A 27,229-nucleotide genomic window follows, 5' to 3' on the forward strand; every position below is an offset into this window, starting at 1 on the left:
TACACTGGGAACCAATGCTACAGATGGCTGAGATACAAATAAATAAAATAAATCTTATTTGTATAGTGCCAACTTATTCCGCAGCTTTCAAGTAATTTTTTATTACCTCCCACCAAACCGGTAATCATCTTACAGACCTCAGAAGGATGGAAGGCTGAGTTGACCTTAAGGGGGCTACCTGAACCAAGCAGAAATTGAACCGACAACCTTCAGGTCGTGAGCGAGAGCTTAGGACTGCATACTGCTGCCTTAGCACTCTGGTAAAATATAAATGCGGCTTAATAGCCACCTAAAAAAGCTTGTGTGAATAAAGCCTGACCCTGAAAATCAGCAGCATTTCAATGAAAATATAGGGGTTAGTCCGCCTGCACACGAGCGGAAATCCCGCCGCGGGATTTCCCGCCGCGGGATTTCCCGCTGCGGGATTTCCGCCGCTGAAAGTTTGCATAGGAGTGCATTAAAATACGCACTCCTATGCAGACGGCCGCGGTTTGGCAGCTCGAAATCTCGTGCGGCAAACAAACCGCGGCATGTCCTAATTTTCTGCAGGGCACGCACTCACCTGGCCGCCGGCTCCGGTCTGCGCATGCGCCGGCTGCGCGGCAGCCGGCACATGAAAGAGACGGGGCCGCCAGGCGCGGGAGAGTACGCGCTCGTCCTTGCAGGCGCTCGGGTCGGATCGCGCGGCGAGAATTCTCGCTGCCGGATCCGACCCGCTCGTCTGCAGGCGGCCTAATGTTACTAACTGGCTTACATCAGGTTTTTGGCAGAGAAAAGTTGCACATCTTTGGTACATGAAATTCTGTGCTCCAAAATGTAGAAAAAAAATTCTTATTTGATGCCGGCTTTGGCTCACGGCCATCACATTTATTATAATTTACCCCCGAAGCTGGCATAAACTAGTTAGAACATGTACCAGCTCGAAGCTCATGTAGATTTCAGATTTGGCATATGGGCAACTCAAAATATGCACCAAATATATTAAAAAGCCGGCGCCTATTAATACATTTGGCGCTCTTTACGCCAGCATAAGACCGGCGTATAAAGCTGTCGCTCTTTCACGCTGCATGTGGTTAGGGCTAGGAATCTGGCACAGGTTCTCTCTAATGAATGCCTCTTGCACATGATCATTGTTGTACGGGAGTGTAATAAGGTAATGTGATTCACACCTTAATGTAGTTGAAGTGTGAATCCACCCTAATTGTAATTACTGCAGATCACTTGAGATACAGCTTTGTTTTCACATCCTAAAGTTTTTATTTTTTTTGTTGATCAATGTCCAAAAAGTTGATCACCGGGGAATCTGCTGGCACCTTACTGGAGAATATTGGCGGTGGTCATTGGGGGAAGCTGTCTACTATCCAGTAAGGAACATACAACTCATCTTGTGCCAGGGCCTTCAGCCTCAGTTGTGGCTAGTAGACAGACAACCCCATGATGTCCTAATAGGGCATGTAGGAAGGGGTGGATGCAAGTAGATATTGCCTTTACAGGGTTAGATGATCTCATAAAGTAATGGGATACCATTAGAATCAGTGGTGTGTGACCTCTGGAGCCCCACCGCTAATGAAGGGGCCGCAGCGTTACTTTAGGGTAGGTCCAGACATGAGGATTTGCTGCGTGGCAATATGCTCAAATACACGGTGAATCCGTGGCTAAATCCGCTACAAAATCTGTCCGCAGGTAACACAAGCAGATTTTGTGGATTTGGTGGAGATTTGCAGCTAAATCCGCAAAAGAAATGTCCTTCATGTCTGGACTTACCCTTTGCTGCAACTCATTACCTGAATGGAACGGTGCTAAGAGGTGTGACTTGTACCCCAATGCCACAGCTTTAACAGCACCCCCAACTATAGTGCCTCATTTATAATACTGGTCTCTTTATATGGGGAAGAGAGACCTTATGGATCCACTAAGGCCGGTTTCATATCTGTGTTGGAAACTCTGCAGATCCAGCTCCAAAAGCCGTGCAGCTGAGCAGAAACCGAACGGACCCCATTATAGTCCCTTGAGTCCATTTGGCGCTGTTCAGTTACATCCTGAGACGGAGCCGTTCAGCCTCAGGAATTCCCCTTTCCTGCTATCCCCAAAAGGAGCAGGAAAGCAGAACTCTGGGTGCAGGTGTGAAATCACCCCATAAGGCCATTTTCACACAGTGGAATTTCAAATTACTGCGGAAATTCTGCAGCATTTACAGTAAAAAGCATGTGAAGAACATTTGTAAACTCTCCTTTACATGCTGTGGAAAATTTTAGCAATGAATCCGTTGTGTTTTTGAAAATTGCTGTGGATTATAAATCTGCAACATGTCTATTTATGCTGTGGATTTAAGCTACAGAATTTAACCCTTGAAAGACAAGGGCTAAATCCTGCTGCAGATCCGCTACAAAAAATGGGAGGGGGGGGGGGGGGGAAATCCACACCATGTAAGTGCAAATTTGGCCACTGCATTCTTCAACCATAACTCCTGTGGGTTTTCTGTTGCGGAAAGCCCAAAGAGACCGTGCTGTGTGCGAAGCGTGCTTTCTCATGGAATTGTTCTGCAACAACGCTAAATGAGGCTAAATACGGATTTTGATGCAGAACTGCCAGGAGCATTGTGCCATTTTCATTCTGCATCAAAATCCGCACGTTAACCGTGTAGATTTTGATGCTAAGTATTCTGCAAGCATATAACTTCCACACCATTCTTGTAGAATCATTCTGCCTATTTGAAAGCATCCTAAGGGCACTTCCACACGTGGCGAAATCGCTGTGGGCATTCTGCAATGCAATACCTGCAACAATTCCACTAAAAATCCGCAGTGGAAAATCCACACCTAAATGGTGTGAATTTGGCCACATTTAAATTGCAGATCAGCTGAGGAATTTCAAGACCTAACCCTTTCCAATCCAGTGTCTGACGTCTGAAGACATTATGATTTAAGGCTGTAGAGCTCTGATGTTGGAAGACATCCGTCGGGGTTCTCTTACTGTATATTGCCAGCCACTCTGCTATCTAACCAGTCACCTCATGCAGTACTGGCTTTAGCCAGCAGAAAGCGAGGTTGCATAACGGCAGAAAAAGAGTAAGCCCCCTAGGAAAACCAGGATACAAATTGGATTGGAAAGGGTAAAATTCCACAGCATAAATGTTCAGCTGCAATAGAAATACTGCAGATTTAAAATCCGCAGCGTTTAAAAAAAATGCTGTGGATTTGTGGCGGAAAACTCCCTGCATCTGAAGGAGATTTCTGAAATCCCCTCCACATGGCTTGTACTATAAACACTGTGGAGTTGCCACAGTAATTGCCACCCGTGTGAGGGTGGCCTAAGGGACCTTTCACATGGGATGGAATTATGCTATAGGACATAGCCAAATCCGCAGCTGCAGAATTCCACACCAAAATCCGCAGGCAGGTTTTAAGCTATTTTCAATTCCGCATCAAATCCACAAGTAGCCTGCGGATTCTGGTGCGGAATTTACTGCAGCTTGCGGTGCGTCCTATTTCGTGAAGTGTGAAAGGTGCCAAGGCTTCGGAAGTGACCACACCCTATGCACCCAATATAGTGAAGCCCCTGTGTCCGAGAGCGCCACTGTCCAGGAAAGACTTTGAAGGGATCATAGTGCTAATCCAGGCCTGCAGTCGTGTCATTCTCAGGATCGGAAGGGGGCTAGAAGTCGCAGGCTTATATTCTGATGGCAGAATTTACATGGCAGCAGTGCAGAATCTGGCTATGGCCTAATTGCTGGCATCACTACCACTTGGAAACAGAATGATTCTTCTATAACTTGGTATTTAAAAGAACTGCTCAAGATGGAACACAATATTTTAAGTTACTTAGGCTGCGTTCACATCTGCGTTGAGGAGGGGGGGTCCATTTTCCTGTTCTGCTAAAGGAGCAGGAAAGCGGGATCCCTTGGCCAAATGGATCCGTCTTATGACGGGACTGAACTACGCCAAATAGAGCCCATTAACTATAATGGAGTCCGTTCAGTTTCCATTCAACTGACCATCATTTTACCGGATGAGAAAGGCATGCATGCAGGACTCCTTTCTCCGGCATTTTGTGTCGTAACCTCAGAACGGAAAGCAGCCTTACCGGGGTCATACCAGCACCAGGAGCCAAACAATGAAAATACCAGATCCTACAATAAATAGACGCTCAACCAACCCCCCCAAACCCACCTCCCCCCTGACACAGATGTGAACAGAGCCTAAAAATGTTTACATGTATTATAAAGCAGAGCTTCATAGGAATTATCATATGATGACCCCTCCAGCTGCAAAGGCCTTTCAGCAATATCTAAATTAGCATCATATAGTAATTGACTCCTTAGTGCTTATTATTGCTTTACTGTGTACTGAAGACAAACTAAACTTCTGTTGAGCAACACAGTCTTTTAAATTTGAGCATGGACTTCGACCCCGGTGTCACAGATGTCACCATGTTCAGAGAAAGCCTGAGATACCCTAACACAAACCAAACCTCATTATGCCAATAGGCTATAGATCTGTAAAATAATTCTCATTTTCTGTGTATCTTCTTAATAAAGGGAACAACATTTTGTAAAACCACCGTGTTCTGCATGCAAATAAGAGACAAGCATATGTCATCTGCAGCAAAGTAATGCCTTGCCAGCGGAGCCCAGGAATGGATATCTCCTTCTTGTTTGCATGCAGAGCAGTGTACTTGTGGGCAGAGGACATATAAACTCAGATTTTTGCATATGGTGCTTCATTTCTTATATAATCTACTTTAATATACCTGCATCAGACCAAACCAGGCCTTGAGATCGGTTGTTGTAGTTGTTTGTGTATTTGGCTGTTATTTGATAATACAAGGGAATGTAAAACTTTGTGTTGCAGTTTGGAAAGTTGTTACTTTGTTTACTCCAATCTAATGTCTGAAAGTCGCACCGCTGCTACAAACTCCTGCAAAAACTATCAAGAAAACCGCAAATATATTGTGTTTCCATTCTTTTAAGCTCTAGAAATTGTTCCTAGAACTACCGTACTTTAACCCTATGTCTAATGCACAGTTTGCATAAAAGCCTAAATCTTCCGCTGATGTGTCCATAGACTTCAATGGTTAATTGCATGCTGAAAGGGTGTGTTTTTCAGCAGAAGTTTTGCCAGTACACGTCAGGATTCTGCAGCTGAACCGAAAAGCACACTCCTCTATACTTTCAATACAACAGTCTAAAAGTTTATTACAAAGTGTCAGTCTATAGGAAACTGTGATTCTGCTACAACGGCTTACAGGCCACGAAAAATATCCAAAGTGTCACTTTGTTACTGATCACAGACAACATGACAGTTGTCATGACAGCTGAAAAACAAGCTAGAATCCACAGCAGCCCACAAACGTATAGTTTTATTGCTTTACTAGGTTCGCCTGTACAGTTTTAGAAATATGCTATAAAAGTTATAGAAGACTTATTTACCCAATTCCAGTATCAAGGTTGGCATTGCATGCAGTTCAGTTAATACCCTCGTATATTTCTGATGACCACCCTACCATCCCATGCCCCCCTCCTCCGTCTACACTTGGTGTAGGTAACTTACCGTTCTGAGTAGAAAATAACCATCTTCCATATCCATCCGGGTGAAGCGGAGGCCAACAACTAGCTGTCACTCGGTTCTCTCCCTAGTGTTACACTGTCACCTCTCTCCCCCCCTCCGCTTTCCACTTTTGTGCCCCTGTGACTCTCCCAGCCGAGTTGACTTGAGTCTGACTCCTGCGCACGTTGCTTCTTGCACTCGCCACTAATATCAGTGTAAACTGACTTACTTTCTCCACTTGTTCCCTCTCCCCACAATGTCTTTCAGCCACCCTTCAATTATCTCTGCCACCCCACATGCCCACTTTCTCACTCCCCGGCACTATTTCTTCCCAACGCCCAATACAAGTATTGCTTCCCTCCAACTAACTCCTAAGGCACTTTCGGCACTCCTCGCTCATCTACAGGCTGCTTTTTCTTCTGTCTTTTAATTTTTCTCTCTCTCTTTCTGGTTCTTTCCTGCTTCGGCCTAGCTGGTAAACAAATCCTCTCCCCCTCCTATCTCCTCCCCTGCTGGGTGTTACAGACTTGGGCCTGCGGTTAACCCTCAGATGCCCGCCCCTCTCCCTGGGAAAGATGTCTGATCACTTCCTGCTGCTCCTGGGTAATGCAGACCATGTGACTAAGGAGTAAGGACTGGGCATGCAGGAACTAGTGACTGCCTGTCACTGGTATTACCAGTACTGCTTGTGATCAGTGACTGCTTTGTAACTCTTTTACTCCACCACTACAGTAATTGTGTAGTCATGGAAAGACACAACTTCCAAAACTATTATATATACAGAGAAATGTTCTCAGTGGATGATAACACTTACAAAGTTTACATTTATATACTCATCATATATATATATATGTGTGTGTGTGTGTGTATATATATATATATATATATATATATATATATATATATATATATATATATATATATATATATATATAGCAAGGTAAAAGAATACACATGAAGTGACTATAGGCTACAGAGAAGGGTGATCTGGACAACAGATCAGCCATAAAGGAATCTTTCGCACGGGCGGAATATGGAATATTTCTGCGTTCTGCAGCTAAATCTGCTGCTACGGATTTCCACTCAGATTACCCGCATTTATACGTACGGATTTTGGAGTGGATTTTTCTGCGCTCTTAGCTGCGGAATGCAGAAATATTCTGCCTGTTTGAAAGGGCCCTTTACAGATGTATATATCTAATGGTTCTTTTACTTTATCGGGCCCGAGCCTTCCTCTAAATGCCAGTGTGCCCACCTGTAAAGGGGCCAACAATCAGCTGACGAACGAGCGAACGCACATTTGTCATCTGACCTTAAGATGCTTTTAGACGGAACGATTATCGTTCAAAAAAACTTTCAAATGAGTGAAACTGAACTTCAATTTAAATGCAACTAATGACTGAACGATGAACAAAAATAGTGCGGTTTTCGTTCGTCCCTCAGTTTCAGCTGGCATAAAAATCAGCGTCAGCTCGTTAACTTGTCGGCAGTTTAAACACTGATTGTTCAGTGTTTCACATAGAAATGTGGGTCAGGAGTGCTATCATTTCTCCTTAGGGAGAACACCTATAAGGCCATTCATGCTCCTCTGCGTAAAATGCAAATAAGGTTGATGGAACAATGCCTCTGCAGCGCCACCTATTGGAAGGCAGCATTCCTGCAAGTCAATGTTAGACTCTTTATACAAGCTTTGTAATAATGACTGGGAATTGAAAGCCGATTCCCAGTCATTGTTAAAAGGCTTGTATAAAGAGTCTAACATTGACCTGCAGGAGTGCTGCCTTCCAATAGGTGGCGCTGCAGAGGCATTGTTCCATCTCCCCTATTTGCACATAGAAATGTGTAACAGTGCACGAGAACTGCACGATTCCCAACAAGAATTGAGCAGTCTAAACAGGTGGGCCGAGTGTGGCCGAGCTGGTAATGACGTCACAAGCTCGCTCACTCAGGCAAACAAGAATCGTGAGATTCTTGGCCCATGTAAAGGGAGCGTTCCCCTTTAACCCTTTCCAATCCACTGTCTGACGTCTAAAGACATTCTGATTGAAGGCTGTACAGCTACGATGTCGGAAGATGTCCAGCAGGGTATTCTTACTGTATATTACTGGCCGCTCTGTTGTCGGGGGCCTCTCCAACATGCCACATACCGCAGTACTGGCTCTAGCCAGCAGATGGCGCCATTGTATAATGGCAGAAAGTGAAAGCCCCCTAGGAAACCCTGAATCCAAAATTGGATTGCAAAGGGTTAAGTGAGTAAAAAAATGCGTGCCACTTGCTTACACTTCTTCCTGTGTAAAAGGGAAGAGGTGCAGCCGATCAGTGACAGCTGTATAGGGGCAAACCATCATGTTAATGATCAGGCTTATTTACACGAGCGTATATCGGCCGGCGTTTTCACGGGAGGGAAGGGAACTGCTTAGATGGAAGCGTATATTGGCTGGCTGTGAAAACGTGGGCCGATATACGCTTATGTAAATAATCCCTAAAGCAGATAATCTGCCCGTGTACATGGAGGTAACGAGCGCTGACCCACATGGCTCGTTCAACCGAGAAATCGAGCGTTTTCATGCAGCTATTTTGCTACGATAAAACGTCGGCCGAATATCACGATCATCTGAAGCGTTAGATTCCAATGCATTCAATCACATGGGCGATTTTTGTGCACACAAAAAAAAATTGTGCCGTCAAAACATCAAATCGGCGACCGTTTTCAGCCGATGATTTTTCATGTTGCGTCAAAAGATAGGTCTTGACTTATCTTTTAACGAAAAACACTGGAGGCTCCCATAGACTCCTATGGGAGCTGAAAAAAGGAGAGGGTGAGGGAGTTTACCTGCGTCCTGTGCTCAGAAAAGAAGACAGCTGGCTCTATTTAAGCATTAGTAGTCATTCCGAGGCTTTTTGCAGCGTGTTTTTCATGCGATATGCCCATGTAAATGGATGAGAAAATACTAATTAATCTCAGAACTCGATCGCAGCTACTTTCCATCGATGCGATTTTCAGCTGCGATACAGCACGGCGTAAAAACACACCTCTCGTGTGAATAAGGCCTAAGTGAGAATGACCGAATGAGCGCTATTAACTGAATATAAACTGAATAATACGTGAACGAGTCGATGATTCTTTTTATACCTGCATAAAATAAATGACGAACGAAAAAGTGAATAATTATCGTTCGGTCATTGGCCTCATTTAGACTGAGCGAATATTCACTTTCGCTCATTTGAATGATTTCTGATTTATAAGGGGCCTTTAAGCAGTTATCCAGATAGGGTCATGATGAAGAAATAACAGCAACTGGGTTTGTATCTGTCCGTTACCCCCACAGGGATAAGCAGCATCAGAGGTTTCTGACTAGCTGCTTATCCATCTCTGTATATAGAAATGTGAGCAGGCGTGAGTCTGGGGGAAGAACGATCATTGCATCATAAACATATAGGGGCAGAAACCAATGTTACTGAATCTCCCCAATGGAGTATAATACACATGTGCCTGATTCAGTTATTTAGGGAATTTCCAAAAATCCCATGGCCTCATGATGATTACTTCAGCACACAAAGACATATTAATAATTGACTATTGACTAGTGCATTTGGTGACACAATCCCAAACCAGTCCAGCTCATAGGCTGTGCCTAGGATCTTTAGTGACACCTAAGTGAAGTGGAGAACACATACCGTAGTCCCTTCGGCAGCTTTTTCACATTCAGCCCTCGATGCCTCATCCTGTACAGGAGCTGAATCAGGAGATTAGGGGTCAGGAAGGGATAAACAACTAATAGACAAGGGTTAGGGTTACTGGTGCTACACATGCAGAACTAAGAGGTTCACTGATTCTACTGGTGAATGTCTTGGATAGTTAGATAGGGAAAAACTGGCTTGCATGGTTCAATAGAGGTGCATTCACATTGCGTTTGCAGTATCTGTTTGCCATATGTTCCAGGAAAGCTTCCCGCACATACGATAAATATATCCATAGGTCCCCATTTACCCAACAGAGGGTCCTATAACAGTAGTATAAAGCAGTGTGCCTCTTTGCTGTATAGAACAGCGGAGTTGAGTGAGTGCACTGATTCTATATAGAGGTATTCTGTAAAAAAAAACGTATACCGCATGTTTTTTTCGGGTGACATACGCCATTCTACACCTCTACATCGTAAAAATCTGTCGGAGATATATGTCAAGATATCCCCTCCGACATATACTGCAGCTGCTGTGTAAAGGCACCCTAAGGGGGTACATTTGGCGTCTGTGCCTGAAATATTCCCAATGTATGCATCAAATGTATCCAAAGGATCCCATTCAACAGGCAAAGGCCAATAGAGTGTCTTTTAGCTTCCATTGGAATGTTATAGTTAATTCAGCTTATTTTTTTGCTGTAAAGAATAGCGTAATAGGCTATGATATTTTATGCAAAGGCAACCAATGGGGAAATGTATGCAGTGCAGTATAGCATAGGGCGACCTAGTGTATACTTCTTTATGCTTCTACAGTGGCAAAAAAGAGGAATCCTTTGGGAAATCCTCCGAAAGTATATTTCCGACTTACACTACAAACGCTGTGTGACTGCAACCTTAGAACAAAATAGCTATTAAATTCACAAATACTATGGACTGCCAATGGACTGAAGGTCAAGAGATGCAGAAGAGTAAAATAATAAAGGTGTTCTGCAGCTTGCTATAAATAAAGTTTATTGAATAGAACAATGAGGGTGTTGTGCACAAACACTGCTAAACTTCTAAAAATGCATTAGGTCGGGCTCACATGGCGGATTCCAATTGCGGAATCTGTGATCAGTGTCTGCGTGGAGGATCCACGACAGATACGGATTGCGTAGTCCAAGAGTGGAAGAAAAATCGCAGCATGCTCTATTTTGGCACAGACTCCACGGGACGGATGGCCGAGCCGCGGACCATACACAATTAACATTGCGTATGGGCTGCGGGTATCCGCGCCATCCCTTAGCGACAGCGTGGGAAATACAAACATTGAAAAAAGAAACTATACTGCACATGACCGACGGCGAGCCGCCCCGGTCATACGCAATACAGAAATAGAAGGTACGCAGGGTCACCAGCTGGGCCCCGTGTGAGCGGCCAATCAGGGTAAAGCATTCTCATTTCCAATGTAAACCACCTCCTCCTCCAAAATTGGGGTGATTTACCAATAGAGGCACAAAGTAGATGAAAGTCAAGGAATTCAAAAATTATCAAAATAGCATAATATATAAGGCACACCTTTTTGGGAATTTTAGAAACTTATATTTTTCTTTAGCAGCCTCATGGCTGGGGTTCATGTGCAACATTTATTTTGCACCAAGATATAGACCCGAACAACAAAAATAATGGAAGAGTTGGATCGGCAAATAATGGACATAAACGGAGCCCAAAAGAACCCTACAATAGGGTCTGCTGGATTTTTGTGATGCCGCTTGGCATTTTACTGTACAGAGTGGTGCAGCATGCTGTGCTATTTTATTCTGGATTTTATGCCGGATCTGCAGTCGAGGCTTTAAGCTCAATTTGCATTAGAACTGTATTTAATATCTCTTGCTCAACCTCTCAGAGAATTTGAGCCCCGGGATGATCAACTGATTGCCTTGACTCCTGCGTTCGACACTTGGCAAACAACTAATTTTGCCAGGTGAAGCCACAGACAATCTGACATTAACAGGACGGGATCCGCTTCTACTGAGTGGCTCTCTGTTCTGGGCCAAAGCGGATGGTCCTGGGCAGGGAACCCTACTCCATGAGGTTCAGAAGCCCTAATAGAGCATTCCCTGTTCATATGATCCGCTAGGGCATATGAACAAGGGATGCCATCTTGGCACCATCCCTTTAATGTAGGGGGATATTACAAATGAAACAGCTGTTCAACGCACAGCGCTGTGTTCAATAAACTTTATTTATAGGGTTCAGAGAACATCTTTTAGGAGTCACTAAACGTGTCACGGTTACCAAGTGTTACATTTCTAAATATTTGGACTGTTCAAATCAGAAATTGGAATGAAAAATTACTAATTTAAAAAGCAATTGGTCTTAAACTTTAGGAAACTGAACAAAAAAAGCTCAATTCTCTTCTATGGATGGGGATTTCGTATACATAGACACAGAACAGAAAGCAGTTGTCTCACCTTGGGGTGTTTCTGTATTTTCCTCTCCTGGGTCAGGATTTGATGTAATCTCGGGGTTCATTGGGACTTTACCTGAAATAATAATATGAAATATATATAATTTATCTAAAGCAATATGCAACGTGTATACATGTTGTATATGATGTCTTTAATATACAGTCTTTGTAAAAAATCAAGCACCTAGAAGTTGTAGTTTTGCAGTTACATCTCAGGTAGATACTGTATGCAAATGATTAGAGTTGTGGTGTGATTAGATGATCGGTCTTGCCACTTGAGGCCCTAAAAGTGGTTCCACCCTTGGGCTATAAGAGGCTCTCAGAGGCTCCTTTTTGTGTAGTGACCTCTTTCTCCACTGACGTAGAGCTTGTTGACCGCTAGATGTCTCTGTGACGCAATCATAGAGATTTCACCCAGTTAACAGATTTAATAGGGGGCGCATTATTGGAATATGAGGAGCTGGAAGGTTGTATTGACGAATTACTCACCACCTGGGCCATGGTGACCAGACTGTTAGGTGGTGTTGGGACAAGAGGATGCATGAGGGCACACAAGGCGACCGGGCTGAGGACGCCCTCCAAAGACTACTAGTAGAGTGGATTGTCTGATCGATCGACAAGTACGAGCAGCTCCAACTGTTTCGTTGTTCGCCATCCAGAGACAGGTAGCACCTTGATTACAGCCTCCTGTATCTATCAGAACCATTTTCAGGTGCTTGGCTGAAGGACATTTGGTAACACAGCGCCCATTACATGTACTGCCTATGACACCCACCCCCCATTGCCTTAGTTTGCAGTGGTATCGTGAACGATTTAACTGGACTGCTACGGTGTGGAACTGGGTTGTTTTCAGCGATGAATCCTGGTTTACTTTGGGCACTGACGACAGACATGTTCGTAAATTTAGGGGTGAGCGCCTCAATCCTGCCTTTGCTGTGGAGCGGCACACTGCCCCCACTGCTGGTGTGGTAGTCTGGGGGGTCATCGCATATGACAGTTGGTCACAATGACAGCTCAGCGATATGTTCTGGACATCCTGCAGCCACATGTGTTCCTCTCATGGCGGCTTCCAAGAGGCATCTTCCAGCAGGATAATGCTCGGCCACACACAGCAAAGGGGTCACAGAAATGCCTCCATAGCATTGGCACACTTCTGTGGCCTGCCCTGTTGCCAATAGAACATGTATGAGACCATCTGGGATGCCAACTTCAACGGCCTACGAGTTTGTACGATCTAGAGGCTCAGTTACAGTGGAGCGATATGTTGCAGGATACCATAAGGAACCTGTATGCCTCCATGCCCACCCTTATCACATAGCGCTGTGGAATAAGTTGGCGCTATACAAATAAAGATTACTATTATATTATTATATTGCATCTGAGCTAGAGGCAGTACAACAGGGTACTAGAGCCTCCATGCCCGTCTGTATCACATCTTGTATCCAAGCTAGAGGCGATACAACAGGGTACTAGAGCCTCCATGCCTACCCGTATCACATCTTGTATCCAAGCTAGAGGTGGTACAACAGGGTACTAGAGCCTCCATGCCTGTCTGTATCACATCTTGTATCCAAGCTAGAGGCGGTACAACAGGGTACAAGAGCCTCCATGCCTGTCTGTATCACATCTTGTATCCAAGCTAGTGGCGGTACAACAGGGTACAAGAGCCTCCATGCCAACCCGTATCACATCTTGTATCTAAGCTAGGGATGGTACAACAGGGCACTAGAGCCTCCATGTCCCCCGTATCACATCTTGTATTCAAGCTAGAGGTGGTATAACAGGGTATTGGAGCCTCCATGCCCACCTGTATCACATCTTGTTTCCAAGCTAGAGGCAGTACAGCAGGGTACTAGAGCCTCCGTGCCCACCCATATCACATCTTGTATCCGTGCTAGAGGCGGTACAACAGGGTACAAGAGCCTCCATGCCAACCCGTACCACATCTTGTATCTAAGCTAGAGGCGGTACAACAGGGCACTAGAGCCTCCATGCCCTCCCATATCACATCTTGTATCCAAGCTGGAGGCGGTACAACAGGGTACTAGAGCCTCCCTTCAAGGGGTCAGTTTTCCGCAATAAACTATCCTTGTGCTCTGATATTGCAATCACTTACTTATATTAATGTTAGGATCACACGCAGAAAGTTTCATTCGATTCTGACAACTCCCTCTAGGTGCCTGATGTTTTTCGATAATACTGTATACTGTACATCGTATCAGCAGACATAATCTCAGGATTGAGGATGCAAGGTTGTATGGATGAGCTACCACCGGAGGGTAAAATAGCAGAGCTACCATGTCCAATCAATGGGTACTGAACGTGTACTACAGTATTAAATGGCTTAAGGTGATGAGCATGTTCAGCCGGACAATCATTCATACATGATATCACTTTTACAGACAGTAGGTTGTTTAACCAGGGAAGTGAAAGTATGCCCTCACTCCTGGATGAGACACTGGAAACGTGCGGGAGAGAATACAGAAGCAGGCAGAGAGAAATGAGAGGACAGGCACAGTGTCACCGGATAAACGATTAAACTGAAAATTGACAGTTGTGGGGAATTTATTCCTGTTTCAGCTAATTAAAGTGTTAAAGTTCTTTAACACCATTCAACCGCCGCCAAAATCATAAAATATTGATCCGGAGATGGGCCTGGAGCCAGGAGAAAAGGAGGGGCGGCAAGGGGGCAGAGTAACACTGTGTGAGACAGTCACCACCACAAAGGAGGATAATAAAGACAGAGAAAAGGAATATAAGACAAAGTGAATAGTATTAGGACTCCAAAATAAGGAAAAACATCATGTTTCAATACAAGACTTGCTACTGATTGTATGTACTCCACATAAAAACTGAGTTTATTGGTATATCCATTTCACAGGTATTTAAAAAACTTTAATTATACATAAGCCGTAAACTGAGCCTGTGATGTTGGAAAATCATGTAGAGAATACGTGCTGGGTTATACACATTCTTAGTTTTACATATATATATATATATATATATATATATATATATCAGATTGTATCCTCTGTATGATTTTTCAACATCACAAGCTCAGTTTACGGCTTATGTAAAAAAAAATAGACAACTCTAACCCTTTTTTTTTAATGGAGTATACCATCAAAAAATGTCCATTTTCTTTAAAAATTCCTAAAATACTGCAGTTTTCACACTGCCCACTAAGCTAAAGAATAATTTCTGTTCTTTAGAGATGACTTCTTAGGAGTGATCTCACTATCATCACATGCAGGTAACACTTATATATAGTTAACACAGGATCCACTATTTACAATAGGTGATGGTCAAAGTTTACCTCTTACCACTCTCTGCAAAGAAAATTATTTATTGAGAAGATTTCGCCATTCACTATGGAACAATAATATTTCAAATGTTGTATTTGCTAATCTATAGCTTCAAGGAGTTGGCCCGTGAACAACTAACTGTGTTGAGACCGATGTGGATATTCAAATGTAGTACTTGGCTATCTTCTAGTCATTGGATAGGGGATCTCAAGGTAGCCACTCCCTTTAAACAGAATGTATTCTCAGAAAATAGCCTATTTTTTAAATCTAGGTTTATGGTAAACATATTTTATGCATTTTTATTGGTGTGTTTTCTAATATTTTATGTCGCTACTTATATTTAAAAATAATCCTGAAATCTTGCAGTTTTCACCTTAACCTCTGAGCCTAAGGATGCCTACCCACTAGCGATATTCTTTCTAGCGATGCGAGAGAGAGTGCCTCGAAGCGCAGCGAAAACTCTGCGATATCGCTCATAGTTTTCAATGGGGTCGGCGGCACCAGCGCTAGCCCCATTAAAAACATAGGGAGTACATCGCGGACTCATGCCACAGCTTTGACAGCTATGGCAGAGGATTCCTTTATCCCCTCGGGGATGAAGGAATCCTCTGACACAGCTGTCACAGCTGTGGCAGAAGTCCGTGATGCTATCCCATTGCTTTCAATGGGGTCGGTACTGCTATGGCCCCATTGAAAGCAGTGGGTTGCAGGCAACCCCTGCAGCCAGAAAGCACTGGTCTTGTTGGCTGAGCGCTCAGTCAATCACAGGCAGCGCTCAGCCATTGAATGACAGCTGAGCGCTGTCTGTGATTGGTCACAGCACTCAGCCAATCACAAGCAGAGCAAAGTGCTGCCTCTGATTGGCTGAGCATGCTGCAATTTTTTCTCTCTCGCAGGATAGCATCAGAGAAAATATTGCTAATGTGAAGGAACCCATGAGAAAGCATGGGCTTCCCATACATGCGTTTTCTCACACTATCGCAACACAGCAAAATCGTGCGATTTTGTCAGCTCTGTGAAAGCGGCCTTAAAGACCTTTCACAAATGACTAAATTGTCCACGGGACTCAACGCAGATGCAGATTTTGTCAATTAGTGAGGATTTTGTTGCGTTTTAATCTGCGAAATGTGTTCTGAGGAACATCTTGTGGAATTTCTTGCATTTTTTTCCACAGACTTTAATTGCAGAATTACATCTCCTGTATGTTAAAAATCTTCAACAACAATTCTGCAAGACGTCCTTAAAGGGGTTCTGTCATTAGAAAACAAAAATCTTATATCTACCTATTCCTTCCCTGTCAGTCTTCTTACTGGATCTTCTCCCCGTCGATCTTCTCCTGGCTCATGCAGCCCCCTGGGTCACGTCACCTCCAGCCGTCCGATTCTTCTTCTTCCAGTGACAAAGCATCCATTCTTTGCAGTCTCCTTCTTGCATGGCAATGTATGCTACGTCACTAGTGACATAGCATTCGCTGCCCAGCAAGGCGTGCCGAGCTATTTCAGAGACTGCGTAGAGTATGCAATAGTTTATGAACTCTCGCGGTGAGACAGCACGCGTGCGCAGTCTTGGCAATAGATCAGCATTCCTTCCTAGGCAGTGAATCTTATGTCACTAGTGACGTAACCTACACTTACCTTCCGGAAGAGTGCAGAGAAAGAATGCCCCATAACAAGAGAAAGAGTATCCAGCTGGCTAGAGGTGAAGTGACCCGGGGGACTGGAGAAGATAGGTGAGTAGAAGATACGGTTAGAAGACTGAAGGGGGAGGAATAGGCAAGTAATGATTTTTTTTTTTAAATGACAAAACCCCTTTAATTCTGCAGGAGAAAACCTTTCCGCTGTGGAATTTACTCTTACGGTTTATAAGTAAAGACACGCAGATTTTTACAGGTCCAGAATTCAAGCACCATAGGGATAACCTTGTGACACAGAAGTTTCCGTGTGGACAAACGTGAGGCAAACGCCGTACAAAGCAGCTCTGCCCTAGTAAAAACGCTGTGTATACACTATCGTGGGTGTGAGAGTGGCCTACGGCATGGTCAGAAGGGAAAAACACAGATGGAACTGAAAGCAAGTTAACGAATAGAATACTGAATGAAAACCCCAAAAAGAAAGGATAGGCAACATCTGAGCCATCCAGCAATCATTTCCATAAACACGTTGTTACTACTTGTTGACTCATCTTCCCATGTAATTCCCTTTACAGTTTATAGTACATAGGCTATATTTCCTTCTCACTATATATAAATAATACTCTTTCAATTGAAATCACAAAATATGGAAATGACTATGAATGTTAAGAGTGGGTCATGTTACATTTGGTCAGTAGCGAAGGAACATTTTCCAGAGGGAGAAGTACTTAAGACCTGAGACTGTCCCTGCAAATTATGGTCAGTAAGTGCCTCAACAAAGCCCTACTTATACTATTGTCCATTAATTATACAGCAGTATTGTACATGAAGGTATCATTATATCGGCACCCTGCTTACAGTCTGCGGAGATAACTTCCAATGGAAACTTGTCTACATTTTTGATTCTAGGAAAGTTGGAGGAAATCCAAGCATAAAAGGGATATAAGATAAAATATATAAACTTTATATCACCCTGTATATGTATTAATCTGCCATATATTACAGCAGTGTTTCCCAAACTCCAATCCTCATGTACAGGTCAGGTGTCCAGGATTTCCATAGTATTGCACAGGTAATGTAATTATTGTCAGTGCCGCCGGTGTTACCCCTATAGCATATTCTCAAATCAAGACCTGTTGGATGGGGGGGATCAATGAGGACTGGAGTTTGGGAAATACTGTATTACAGAAATACACATGGTCATAGGGCCACACAGTGCTACATTGTGCATTTTTAACATTTTGAGATTTGCCCTATAATTGATCCCAATTATATAATCAATATTAACTATGATTGATGTGTAGATAGCATTACTCAGAATTTCATTCTCCCGAATGGATCATATGTAGGGTATTTTTAATTTTAAAAAATGACTCTATGTATTGTGTTCTCTAAAGAAAAGGAAGGCTTACTGTGTTCCTGTTGGCTCTTGCAGACAGTTACAATTCTTTCTAGTACGGCTTCCCCATGCATCAGCCTCCACTGGGTAAGATTTTGATGGTGACTTGCTGAACGCAGATGTGACATCATACCAAGGCGAGACCCCGCAGTGCTGTCACATGGCGCACAGCGAAAACATACATCGTTTCCACCAACACCTTCAATGACCTGCAAAAACTTCAGACAAACACATACATGAATATCATTGATTAGGAAGCATTCTTCTCAAAACTACAGGCAAAACTATTTACAGAAGCATTTTTGACATTTCCAAAACCATCTTCTCATTTTTATGCCCACTGAATCACAAAATTACGGACACAATGTGATCCAACATGTAAACCATCATGAAGGTCATAGGCACAACACTTTTGCCAATAGTCATTCAACAAACCCCAAACTCTGTTGCTGACTTTTCATTATAATCCCATTTGGCCTAGCCAAAGGGGTAAAGCTATTTCTACAAGAGCTTGGAGATAAGTGGCCAACATGGACATCTTATGGATGGTGGAAAGGATTGGAAAGGTAAAAAAATATATACCTGTCGAATGTTGATTTTTACCATCTGGGGACAAATTGAGGCATTGGTCTAGCTAGCTTATACATCCCATTAACGGGTGCCATAACTAGAGTTAAAATAATAAGCATAGCCTACATCTGTAAATAAAGGGTTTTCAGTTCAGATGTCATTCTGACACCTTATGTGTACCACAAAGCGTCAAAATACTGATAGTATGGCCTGAGTTATGGATTGAGTGCAGGGGCATAACTATAGAGGGTGCAGAGGATGCGGTTGCACCCGGGCCCAGGAGCCTTAGGGGGCCCATAAGGCCTTTCTTCTGCATATAGGGAGCCCAGAACTATGAATAAAGCATTATAGTTGGGGGCCCTGGTACAGGTTTTGCATTGGGGCCCAGAAGCTTCAAGTTATGCCTCTGTGCGGCATGGTTTAGGAATGGGTACGGGTACAGATACAGATAGAGGAGGGCCCCCAGCTCACTTTTTGCATCAGGGCACCTGAGCCTTTAGTTACGCCCCTGATTGAGTGGGTTTATATTGTACATTATTACATTATTTTGCTTGAAGCAGTATTAAAAGTAAGCCTTTCTACAATGGACACCAATGGTCAAGGCTAGTGATCTGTTTTTGGCCATTATTTCCTCATGTCTATGCATAAAGTATGACGTAAACTATGTTCACACCTGCATTAGTGGGTTTTGTTTTCCTGCTCTGCTATGGGAGCAAGAAGGAGCAATTCCCATGGTTGAATGGATCTGTTATATGATGGAACCAAACAGCGCCAAACGGCCTTCAATGGGGTACGTTGGGTTTCCTTTTGGCTCTTTCATGCTGGATCTGCGATGGAACCTCTGAATGGAAACTCCAAATGCAGATGTGAACATAGCCTTAGTAGCATGCATGTACCTGCTGTGACTGACATTATTTGTGCACCTGTGTAAGTATATGCGATGAAGAAAAAAAATCTCATCCATATTAATCATGCGGTATAATGACAAATGCAATTCACACTTACAAGGCATTGTGTTCCATTAAAAAGATACTAATGCAAATTACATACTAAGACAGCATGCAAACATAATATAATAGATATTATACTGCAAAACCATGGTAACCCTAGGTACGAGATAATAAGGTATTGTATTAGTATGGGTGCACTGTTGCATTCTAGTATCGTTTACTACAAAGAAAGTTAAGGAAAGCTTTGATAGACTAATGTTATGGACTATACTACAGATACAACACTATAACAATATCAAGAACTGCCTGTAGGGGGCTCTACCAGCAAAGCTATACTTTAGACTGTTAGCTCTAATGAACAGGGCCATCGTTTATTGTGTACTACTGATAATACAATGCTCAGCGTCTCGTCTGTTTGTACAATGTTCTAGCAATCTCGAATTTAATTTATAATATACAGTTTCATAGCTTTCCTATCACAATTTATGAAAACTAGAGCTAAGAAAACTTATATGATTGCTTATAGCTCAAATGTGTAAATGTATCTTAAAATAATCTTCTGTTCTCTAGCAATGTTTCTTCAATGACATAAAAATCTTGACAATTCAAGGGCGCATTCTCACAGTGTTTTCATTACATTGCGGGATTCCGTCTCGGGGTTCCATCACAAAACACCAAAAATGGTATTGAGTTGGAACCCCTAGCAGAACCAGTCACAGGATTTGACAAGGATTTTGTTTGTTTCTGCTATATTTGGAGTTTAAAATAGCAGAAACAAATACAATCCTTGTCAAATATATATCAAAGTGGTTTCCATTTGACAAAGGCAGGTGAAAGGTTCTGTTCAGGGGTTCCGCCTTAATACTATTTTCGGGATTTGGTGAAGAACGATGTGGGAATGCTCCCTAAAGGTTACGATAGAGGATTCAATCTGTATGGAGCTGCATATGGCATCTACTGAGGTCAACAAGAGTTGCCTACTGGTTTGGGCCTCATTCACACTTCTGTGTTGGATCAAACGTTTTATACTTTTTTAAAGCCAAAACCAGGAGTGTCACATAAGCACACAAAAAATATAATGGAAAGATTTAGGTTGATTTCACACGGCGAGCGCGATATAGGGACATGAATCCCGCTCCATATTGCACTCGCCATCCAAGTGAAAGACCTGATGGTGCAATTGTGGGATCTCCCCCATTGTTTTCAATGAGAGATCCTGCATCACGTTCACCTTGCACACAGTGCGATGCTGCCGCCGGCCCCACTGAAAACAATGGAGGATGTGATCAGGCAGCATGATAGAACATGCCGCAATTTGTTTCCCACATAGCATTGCAGTGCCATGCGGGAAAACAGCGCTCATGTGTATGACCCCTATCAAAAGAATGGGGTTCATATTTGTACAAGATTTGTGCATTCTGTGACACACAAATCTCGTGTGATCTTACCGCCCGTGTGAAGCCGGCCTGAGAGTTCTTTTCTTTCTTTAATCCATTCCTGATTTTGACTTAAAAAATGGATGAAAAATACTAAAAGTCTTAGAATAATTAGATCCCTGGAGTAAGGAGGGTGCAAAGCGCAAATATAATATTTGTAGCTATAAACAGTCATCATGGAGAAACTGAAGCAGTTCTGGTAACCCGATCCCGAAGAATGGCTGGAAATGACCCATTTAGTAATGTACCTAGTTATTTACTACTGAATTATAGAAAATCCAAGTTTAGCTATTAATAAGCCTGTTGTGACCCAATGAGGTGATCCCATGATATTATTCGACTTGCAAATCAAATTTTGGTAAATCCAAGTTTCCTCCACTATATCAGAGTAATAGCTAAAGAGCTGCACTGTAGGAGGATATAACCAAACAGCTCCATGTATCTCAACTTTCTGGATCCATGATTGTGATGGGTGGGAAGTGATATTCAGCTAAAGGCCTCTTTCACATGGGCTACAAAATCTCGCTAAAAACCGCATGTATGTGAAGCTCAGGGTTTCCAATGGGTTCTTCCAGGCTACAAAACATCTCATGTGAAAGAACCCATTGAAAACCATGGACTTCACCTCTATGTGTTTTGTAGCGAGATTTCGTAGCAAGATTTTGTAGCCCGTATGAAACAGGCCTAAGTGCAGTCATACCTTCATAATTCAGAGGTAATTAATAAAATACCCAACATGGAAAAAAAATGCTCCGGATGCCCCTCTCTATACTTTACCTTGTAGACACGCAAACTCTCTTCATGTCCTCCTCCTTGCACATGCAGCTGTATTTTCTCTCTGCTGTTGCTTTCATATCCACACAGGTTACATCTCAGGTGCAAAGGAGGGAAAGAAGAAGCCTGGCTATATCCACTGATTGGAAGCTCAGCCGCTGAAGCTTGTGCGGTGGCCAGAGCTGCACCTCCCTCTCTCATATGAGCGGCTAACTGATATTTCTGTGCATGTTTATCGGTTTTCAGGTGTAACTGGAAGTTAGCTTTAAGCTGGGTGCTATAAGAGCAAAGACGACAGCAGTGCAAGTCTCCTCTGACTTCTCTCCATTCCCTCTCCGGTAGAGACCGGCCTCTACCGGCATGAGAAAGCAATCCTTCCAGACTATCGGTGGTAAAGCATCGGCACACCAAACAGCGGAATACCCCAGGGGATAATTCTTCATCAGGGCTTGAAGATAAGTCTGCTAAGGATGGAGGTGCAGGAATGGCCATTCCAGAAGGGTTTACCGCATTCACCTGTGAATTTGGCTGAGAATCTGGAGTAAGAAGGTTACAAGCTGCAGAGTTAAAAGGAAACAACATTACTATGCATTAGTAGTAAAGCATGCAGATATGACATAACATACTAGACAGGAGATCAAACACTATTCTGTACTTTTGGCACTGATACCATGTTAACTTGTACAATATCTTGAGTCTTACTTGAGTAAGATTTGAATATGATTTTAATCTGTAGTGAAGTATTACTATTTCACATATTAGAACTCCATTTTATTGGATACAATGTACTATTTTTTTACACCATTACGTTCTTTTAGGTATTGTGGAATCCAATGGAGTTGTTGAAATATTTGCATTTCTTAAATAAAACTAAGTTTCTGGCTGATGACTGACATAGGCTACTGCTTAGTTGCACTGTAACGCAAAGGGTATCAATCCTTTTCAATGACTATATATTTCTTAACAAACATTATATACATGGTGTAAAGCTTCTTTGTCACCTATGCTTGTCCTCACCTTGGGTTGCAGCTGAGCTGAAGTGCATGGGATTGAAAAGAAGTGGGTGGTCCAGTCCCTGCTCCGCTGCAAGTGGACTTCCATAGAACGGAAAGTTGTCTTGACCCATTCCCAAGCCCTGGTGAAGCAGTAGTACATTCTGCATGTGCTTCTCACTGGTCATATGTATACGTAAGTTGCGAGATATATTAGTTTCATAATTACACACCTTACAGTGCCACGATGCCTTTTGCTTAAGTTGACGCTCAGTGGGTGATGTCTGACTTACTTCTCCCTGCCCTGTGTTCACTGTTGGTGCGGTTAAGGGTGGAACTGATGTGTTGGCTGCAGGGCCTGCACCTTGGTAGCCTTGTAGATTGGCCAAGTGTTTGTCAGACTGCATGTGTATGGTAAGGTTTCCTTTAGTAGTTGTGGAATAGTTGCAAGCTTCACAACGATATGGCTTATAGCCACAGTTGTAGCTTTCACCTCGTGCCAGGCGTGGATGCTGCTGGCCACTGTGGCAATAAGAACAATGGCTGTGGCTTTCAGGATGTTTTTCCTTCATATGAACATCTAATGTCTGTTGGTACTTGTAATGCCAGTTACATTTGGGACATTTAAGAGTTTTGCATGAATTGCGAGAGTGTAGCAGGGAAAGCTGGCCTTGAAGAGAGAGACTTTGGAATGGTTGGGGGCCTGAGGATGGTGTGCATTCATCAAAGGCCAAAGGCCCACGGTCTGCATCTGTTTGGTTACCCCCTTTGTCAGAGCCATGAAGATTTCCCATTTGTAACAAGGAATTTGTCATCATTGGACCATAGAAGCTTTGGTTTGCAAGTAGCTGCTCATTGATGTCTGAGGTCTGTGAGGCAGAGGGGTTGCTTTCGGGCCTATCCTCTCCCTCAACATCTTCACCTAGTACCTCTGTTCCTGCTGAGCACCAGTTTTCTACACTATTCTTTTCATCTTTGTTGGCCTTTGAATCTTTGGCTTCAGTTGAGTGGGATGTTTCTGTGGATTCACATTTGTGATAACTTAGAGGTGAGTTGGGCACCAGGCCCATAGAAAGCTTAGGACTTTCTGGTTTCCCTTGAAAAGTCACATGACTTTTGGTATCATTATGTTTTGTGTCCTTCATTAAATCTTCCAATGTTCCAGACTGTTCTGTTGCACTTTGGATTACATCTAATAATGGAGCGTCTTGAACATCAGAAAGGGCAACATTCTCTGGCTCCTGGCCAGCGTCTAACACAATGTGGCTTTTTTTTGGTTCTAGAAGGCTGATAAAAACTTGCCCACTTGTTCTGTGAATGATACCAGAAGTCTCCCCTGATGCCAACTGATCTTGATATGGGTGCTCTAACCCATGGAAGTGGGAAGCATGCAATCCCAGCTGCTTTCCGCTTCGAAAATTAAGCTGGCAAGGGACACAAATCCATGTACCATCCACTCTTTGTGTCCTTATGGACTCCCCAGTTGATTTGTATCTTAAATCTTCCCCCTTTTGCCCTTCTGCTTCCTTTTCTTTGGGTTGGTCTTGTTTTCTGGGCGAGTTGCCAGGCGCCGGTTGAGTAAGATCGGCTGCCTCAGCTGAGGTATGTAGGGATATTTGGTTAGAGCGAAAGCCTTGGTAGGTGGCGGTGAGACGAAAAGAGGTGAGTGGAGGACGTGACAACAATGTGCTTTTAGGGGAGTCCCGTGGTGAAGCTGGGGAAGGTGAAGCACCTTCCTCCTCTTCCTCGCCTTTCAGGAGGTAGACAGTTCCATCACTAGAAAAAAGCACATGTCCCACCAGGGCCTCCCCTCTGTCCTCATTTTCCTCTTTGCAGTTTGGCTGTAAAGGAGGTGAGAGCTTTGGCAGATAACTTGGGTGTGGAGAGCTGGGAGTCACAGGTGGCTGCAACGAGGAGGATGTCGGGCTGACATCTTGATATCCTCCCCCTGCAGCAGATACAGAGGAGGAGGCTGAAGAGGACAAGTCTGGAGACGGATTGGGAGGCGGGAGAGGGGTATCTTTGGTGGCTGTTGGGCAAAGGGGTAAATTGAGGTCCAGAGGCCAGGAGCTTCTTTCATCCTGCCCAGAAGTGGCAAGGAAGCATTCATCAGCATCCATAGCTGCACGGTTGATATGCAAGAACCATCTCAGACACAGCCCTGTGTACAGAAGAAGAATATTCATGAGAAAAAAATAAATAGACGATGGTAAACTACATTGATAGTAAATCACTATAAATGAAGAATAGTAACATTGGGGGTTTTTTTTGCATGCTCTGTCAATTAGGTTCTAATTCCGTGCACAAGAAAAGCACTATTCACTGCATGCATGCCCGTTAACACAAGAGTTAATTTGTGTGTAATTTGCTTGGGGCTGTATGCAGGATGGGGAACAATCACCTGCCTCTCTGGTTTGAAAGAATTTGGTCAATCTAATCTTTGACAGGGAATATGTTATGACAAGGTAAGGGTTAATTGCTGTTCTGCTGGTCTCTCTCCTCCCCCTCCCTGGAGTCCTTATAATTCTGCTCCCCACAGAGTCTGATGTTGAGGTGATTAAAGAGCTGTGAGCCTGAGCACATTAGCATGTTAATGAGTATGGAAATTATTAACTAAAGAGTTTCATTCTAGGGCTTGAGAAAGGAGGGGGTTTAATATAGGGTGGGGGTGGGGTGCGGAGAAGCAGTGGTGCAAGAATGGGGGGCACAATTGTTGAGGGAAGGAATAAAAAAAAAAATAATGATAGCACCAGCTTTGCTATTGTAATCGTGCGATCAAGCTGCCATATATCAAGATATACGCGTATGCACCCACCACCACCAACATCAATAAACACCTCCGTAAGAGCTCAATATGGAGCTGTTCTCATTATCGATAATCACTTTAATTGTTTATACTCCTCTTCATAATCAGAACCCAAGCCAGCCTCAACTAGCCAATTTATGCAGCCATCACAGGCCAGCATAGTAATGAGCAGCTAGTGCGGGGACAAACAAGTGAAGCTACATTGCCCTCAAGAATATATCAACTAAAAAAAAAAAGCAAACATACTGGTTTCATCGACAATATTTATTACTACTAATCAAGCCTTACGACACGAAATTCATCCACCGCATGCTGTGCTCAGATCGAAGAAAGGGATTCATTAGACAGAAATCACTGCCTGTCTTCTCCCATGAACTGGCTACAAAGTGTTCATACAACTGTTTATTTCAACTAACTGTATATTAGTCAGTAAGTCCTTTCTCCTCCACTTACTGTATACTAGTCAGTAAGCTCCTCCACTAACTGTATACTAGTCAGTAAGCTCCTCCACTAACTGTATACTAGTCAGTAAGCCCATTCTCCTCCACTTACTGTATACTAACTAGTCAGTAAACTCCTCCACTAACTGTATACTAGTCAGTAAGCCCATTCTCCTCCACTTACTGTATACTAACTAGTCGGTAAGCTCCTCCACTAACTTTATACTAGTCAGTAAGCTCCTCCACTAACTGTATACTAGTCAGTAAGCTCCTCCACTAACTGTATACTAGTCAGTAAGCCCATTCTCCTCCACTTACTGTATACTAGTCAGTAAGCTCCTCCACTAACTATATGCTACTCAGTAAGCCCTTTCTCCTCCACTTACTGTATACTAGACAGCAAGCTCCTCCACTAACTGTATACTAGTCAGTAAGCTCTTTCGTCTCCACTTACTGTAAACTAGTCAGTAAGCTCCTCCACTAACTGTATACTAGTCAGTAAGCCCTTTCTCCTCCACTTACTGTATACTAGTCAGTAAACTCCTCCACTAACTGTATACTAGTAAATAAACTCCTCCACTAACTGTATACTAGTCAGTAAGCCCATTCTGCTCCACTTACGGTATACTAGTCAGTAAGCTCCTCCACTAACTGTATACTAGTCAGTAAGTCCTTTCTCCTCCACTTACTGTATACTAGTCAGTAAGCTCTTCCACTAACTGTATACTAGTCAGTAAGCCCTTTCTCCTCCACTTACTGTATACTAGTCAGTAAACTCCTCCACTAACTGTATACTAGTAAATAAACTCCTCCACTAACTGTATACTAGTCAGTAAGCCCATTCTGCTCCACTTACGGTATACTAGTCAGTAAGCTCCTCCACTAACTGTATACTAGTCAGTAAGTCCTTTCTCTTCCACTAACTGTATACTAGTGAATAAGCTCCTCCACTAACTGTATACTGGTGAGTAAGCTCCTCCACTAACTGTATACTAGTCAGAAAGCTCCTCCACCAACTGTATACTAGTCAGTAAGCCATTTCTCCTACATTAACTGTATACTAGTGAATAAGCTCCTCTACCAACTGTATACTAGTCAGTAAACTCCTCCACTAACTGTATACAGTGATCCCTCGCTCTATCGTGATTCAATGACTGCCGCTTCAGTGCATCACAGATTTTAGATAGATCATATATAATTCTGTTTTCGCTGAGTTTTTCGCTATATCGTGGAATTTTGCGGTACATACAGG

At 43.2% G+C, this 27,229-nt stretch overlaps 1 protein-coding gene across 1 annotated transcript in view; it reads right to left on the bottom strand.

Moving 5' to 3' along the window:
- ZFHX2 (zinc finger homeobox 2) overlaps window positions 1–24,851 on the bottom strand; it is a 51,061-nt gene extending 26,210 nt beyond the window's left edge. The window contains exons 1-4 of the mRNA XM_066604998.1: window positions 22,757–24,851; window positions 21,743–22,296; window positions 18,023–18,227; window positions 16,348–16,485 (exon numbers count right to left, since the gene is read on the bottom strand). Coding sequence (XP_066461095.1) covers window positions 16,348–16,485; window positions 18,023–18,227; window positions 21,743–22,296; window positions 22,757–24,851 — 2,992 coding nt within the window. The remainder of the gene's footprint in view (window positions 1–16,347; window positions 16,486–18,022; window positions 18,228–21,742; window positions 22,297–22,756) is intronic.
- Between the last annotated feature and the right edge of the window lie 2,378 nt (window positions 24,852–27,229).

The sequence above is a fragment of the Eleutherodactylus coqui genome, chromosome 5 (assembly GCF_035609145.1).
Source record: "Eleutherodactylus coqui strain aEleCoq1 chromosome 5, aEleCoq1.hap1, whole genome shotgun sequence".
Classification (NCBI taxonomy): Eukaryota; Metazoa; Chordata; class Amphibia; order Anura; family Eleutherodactylidae; genus Eleutherodactylus; species Eleutherodactylus coqui.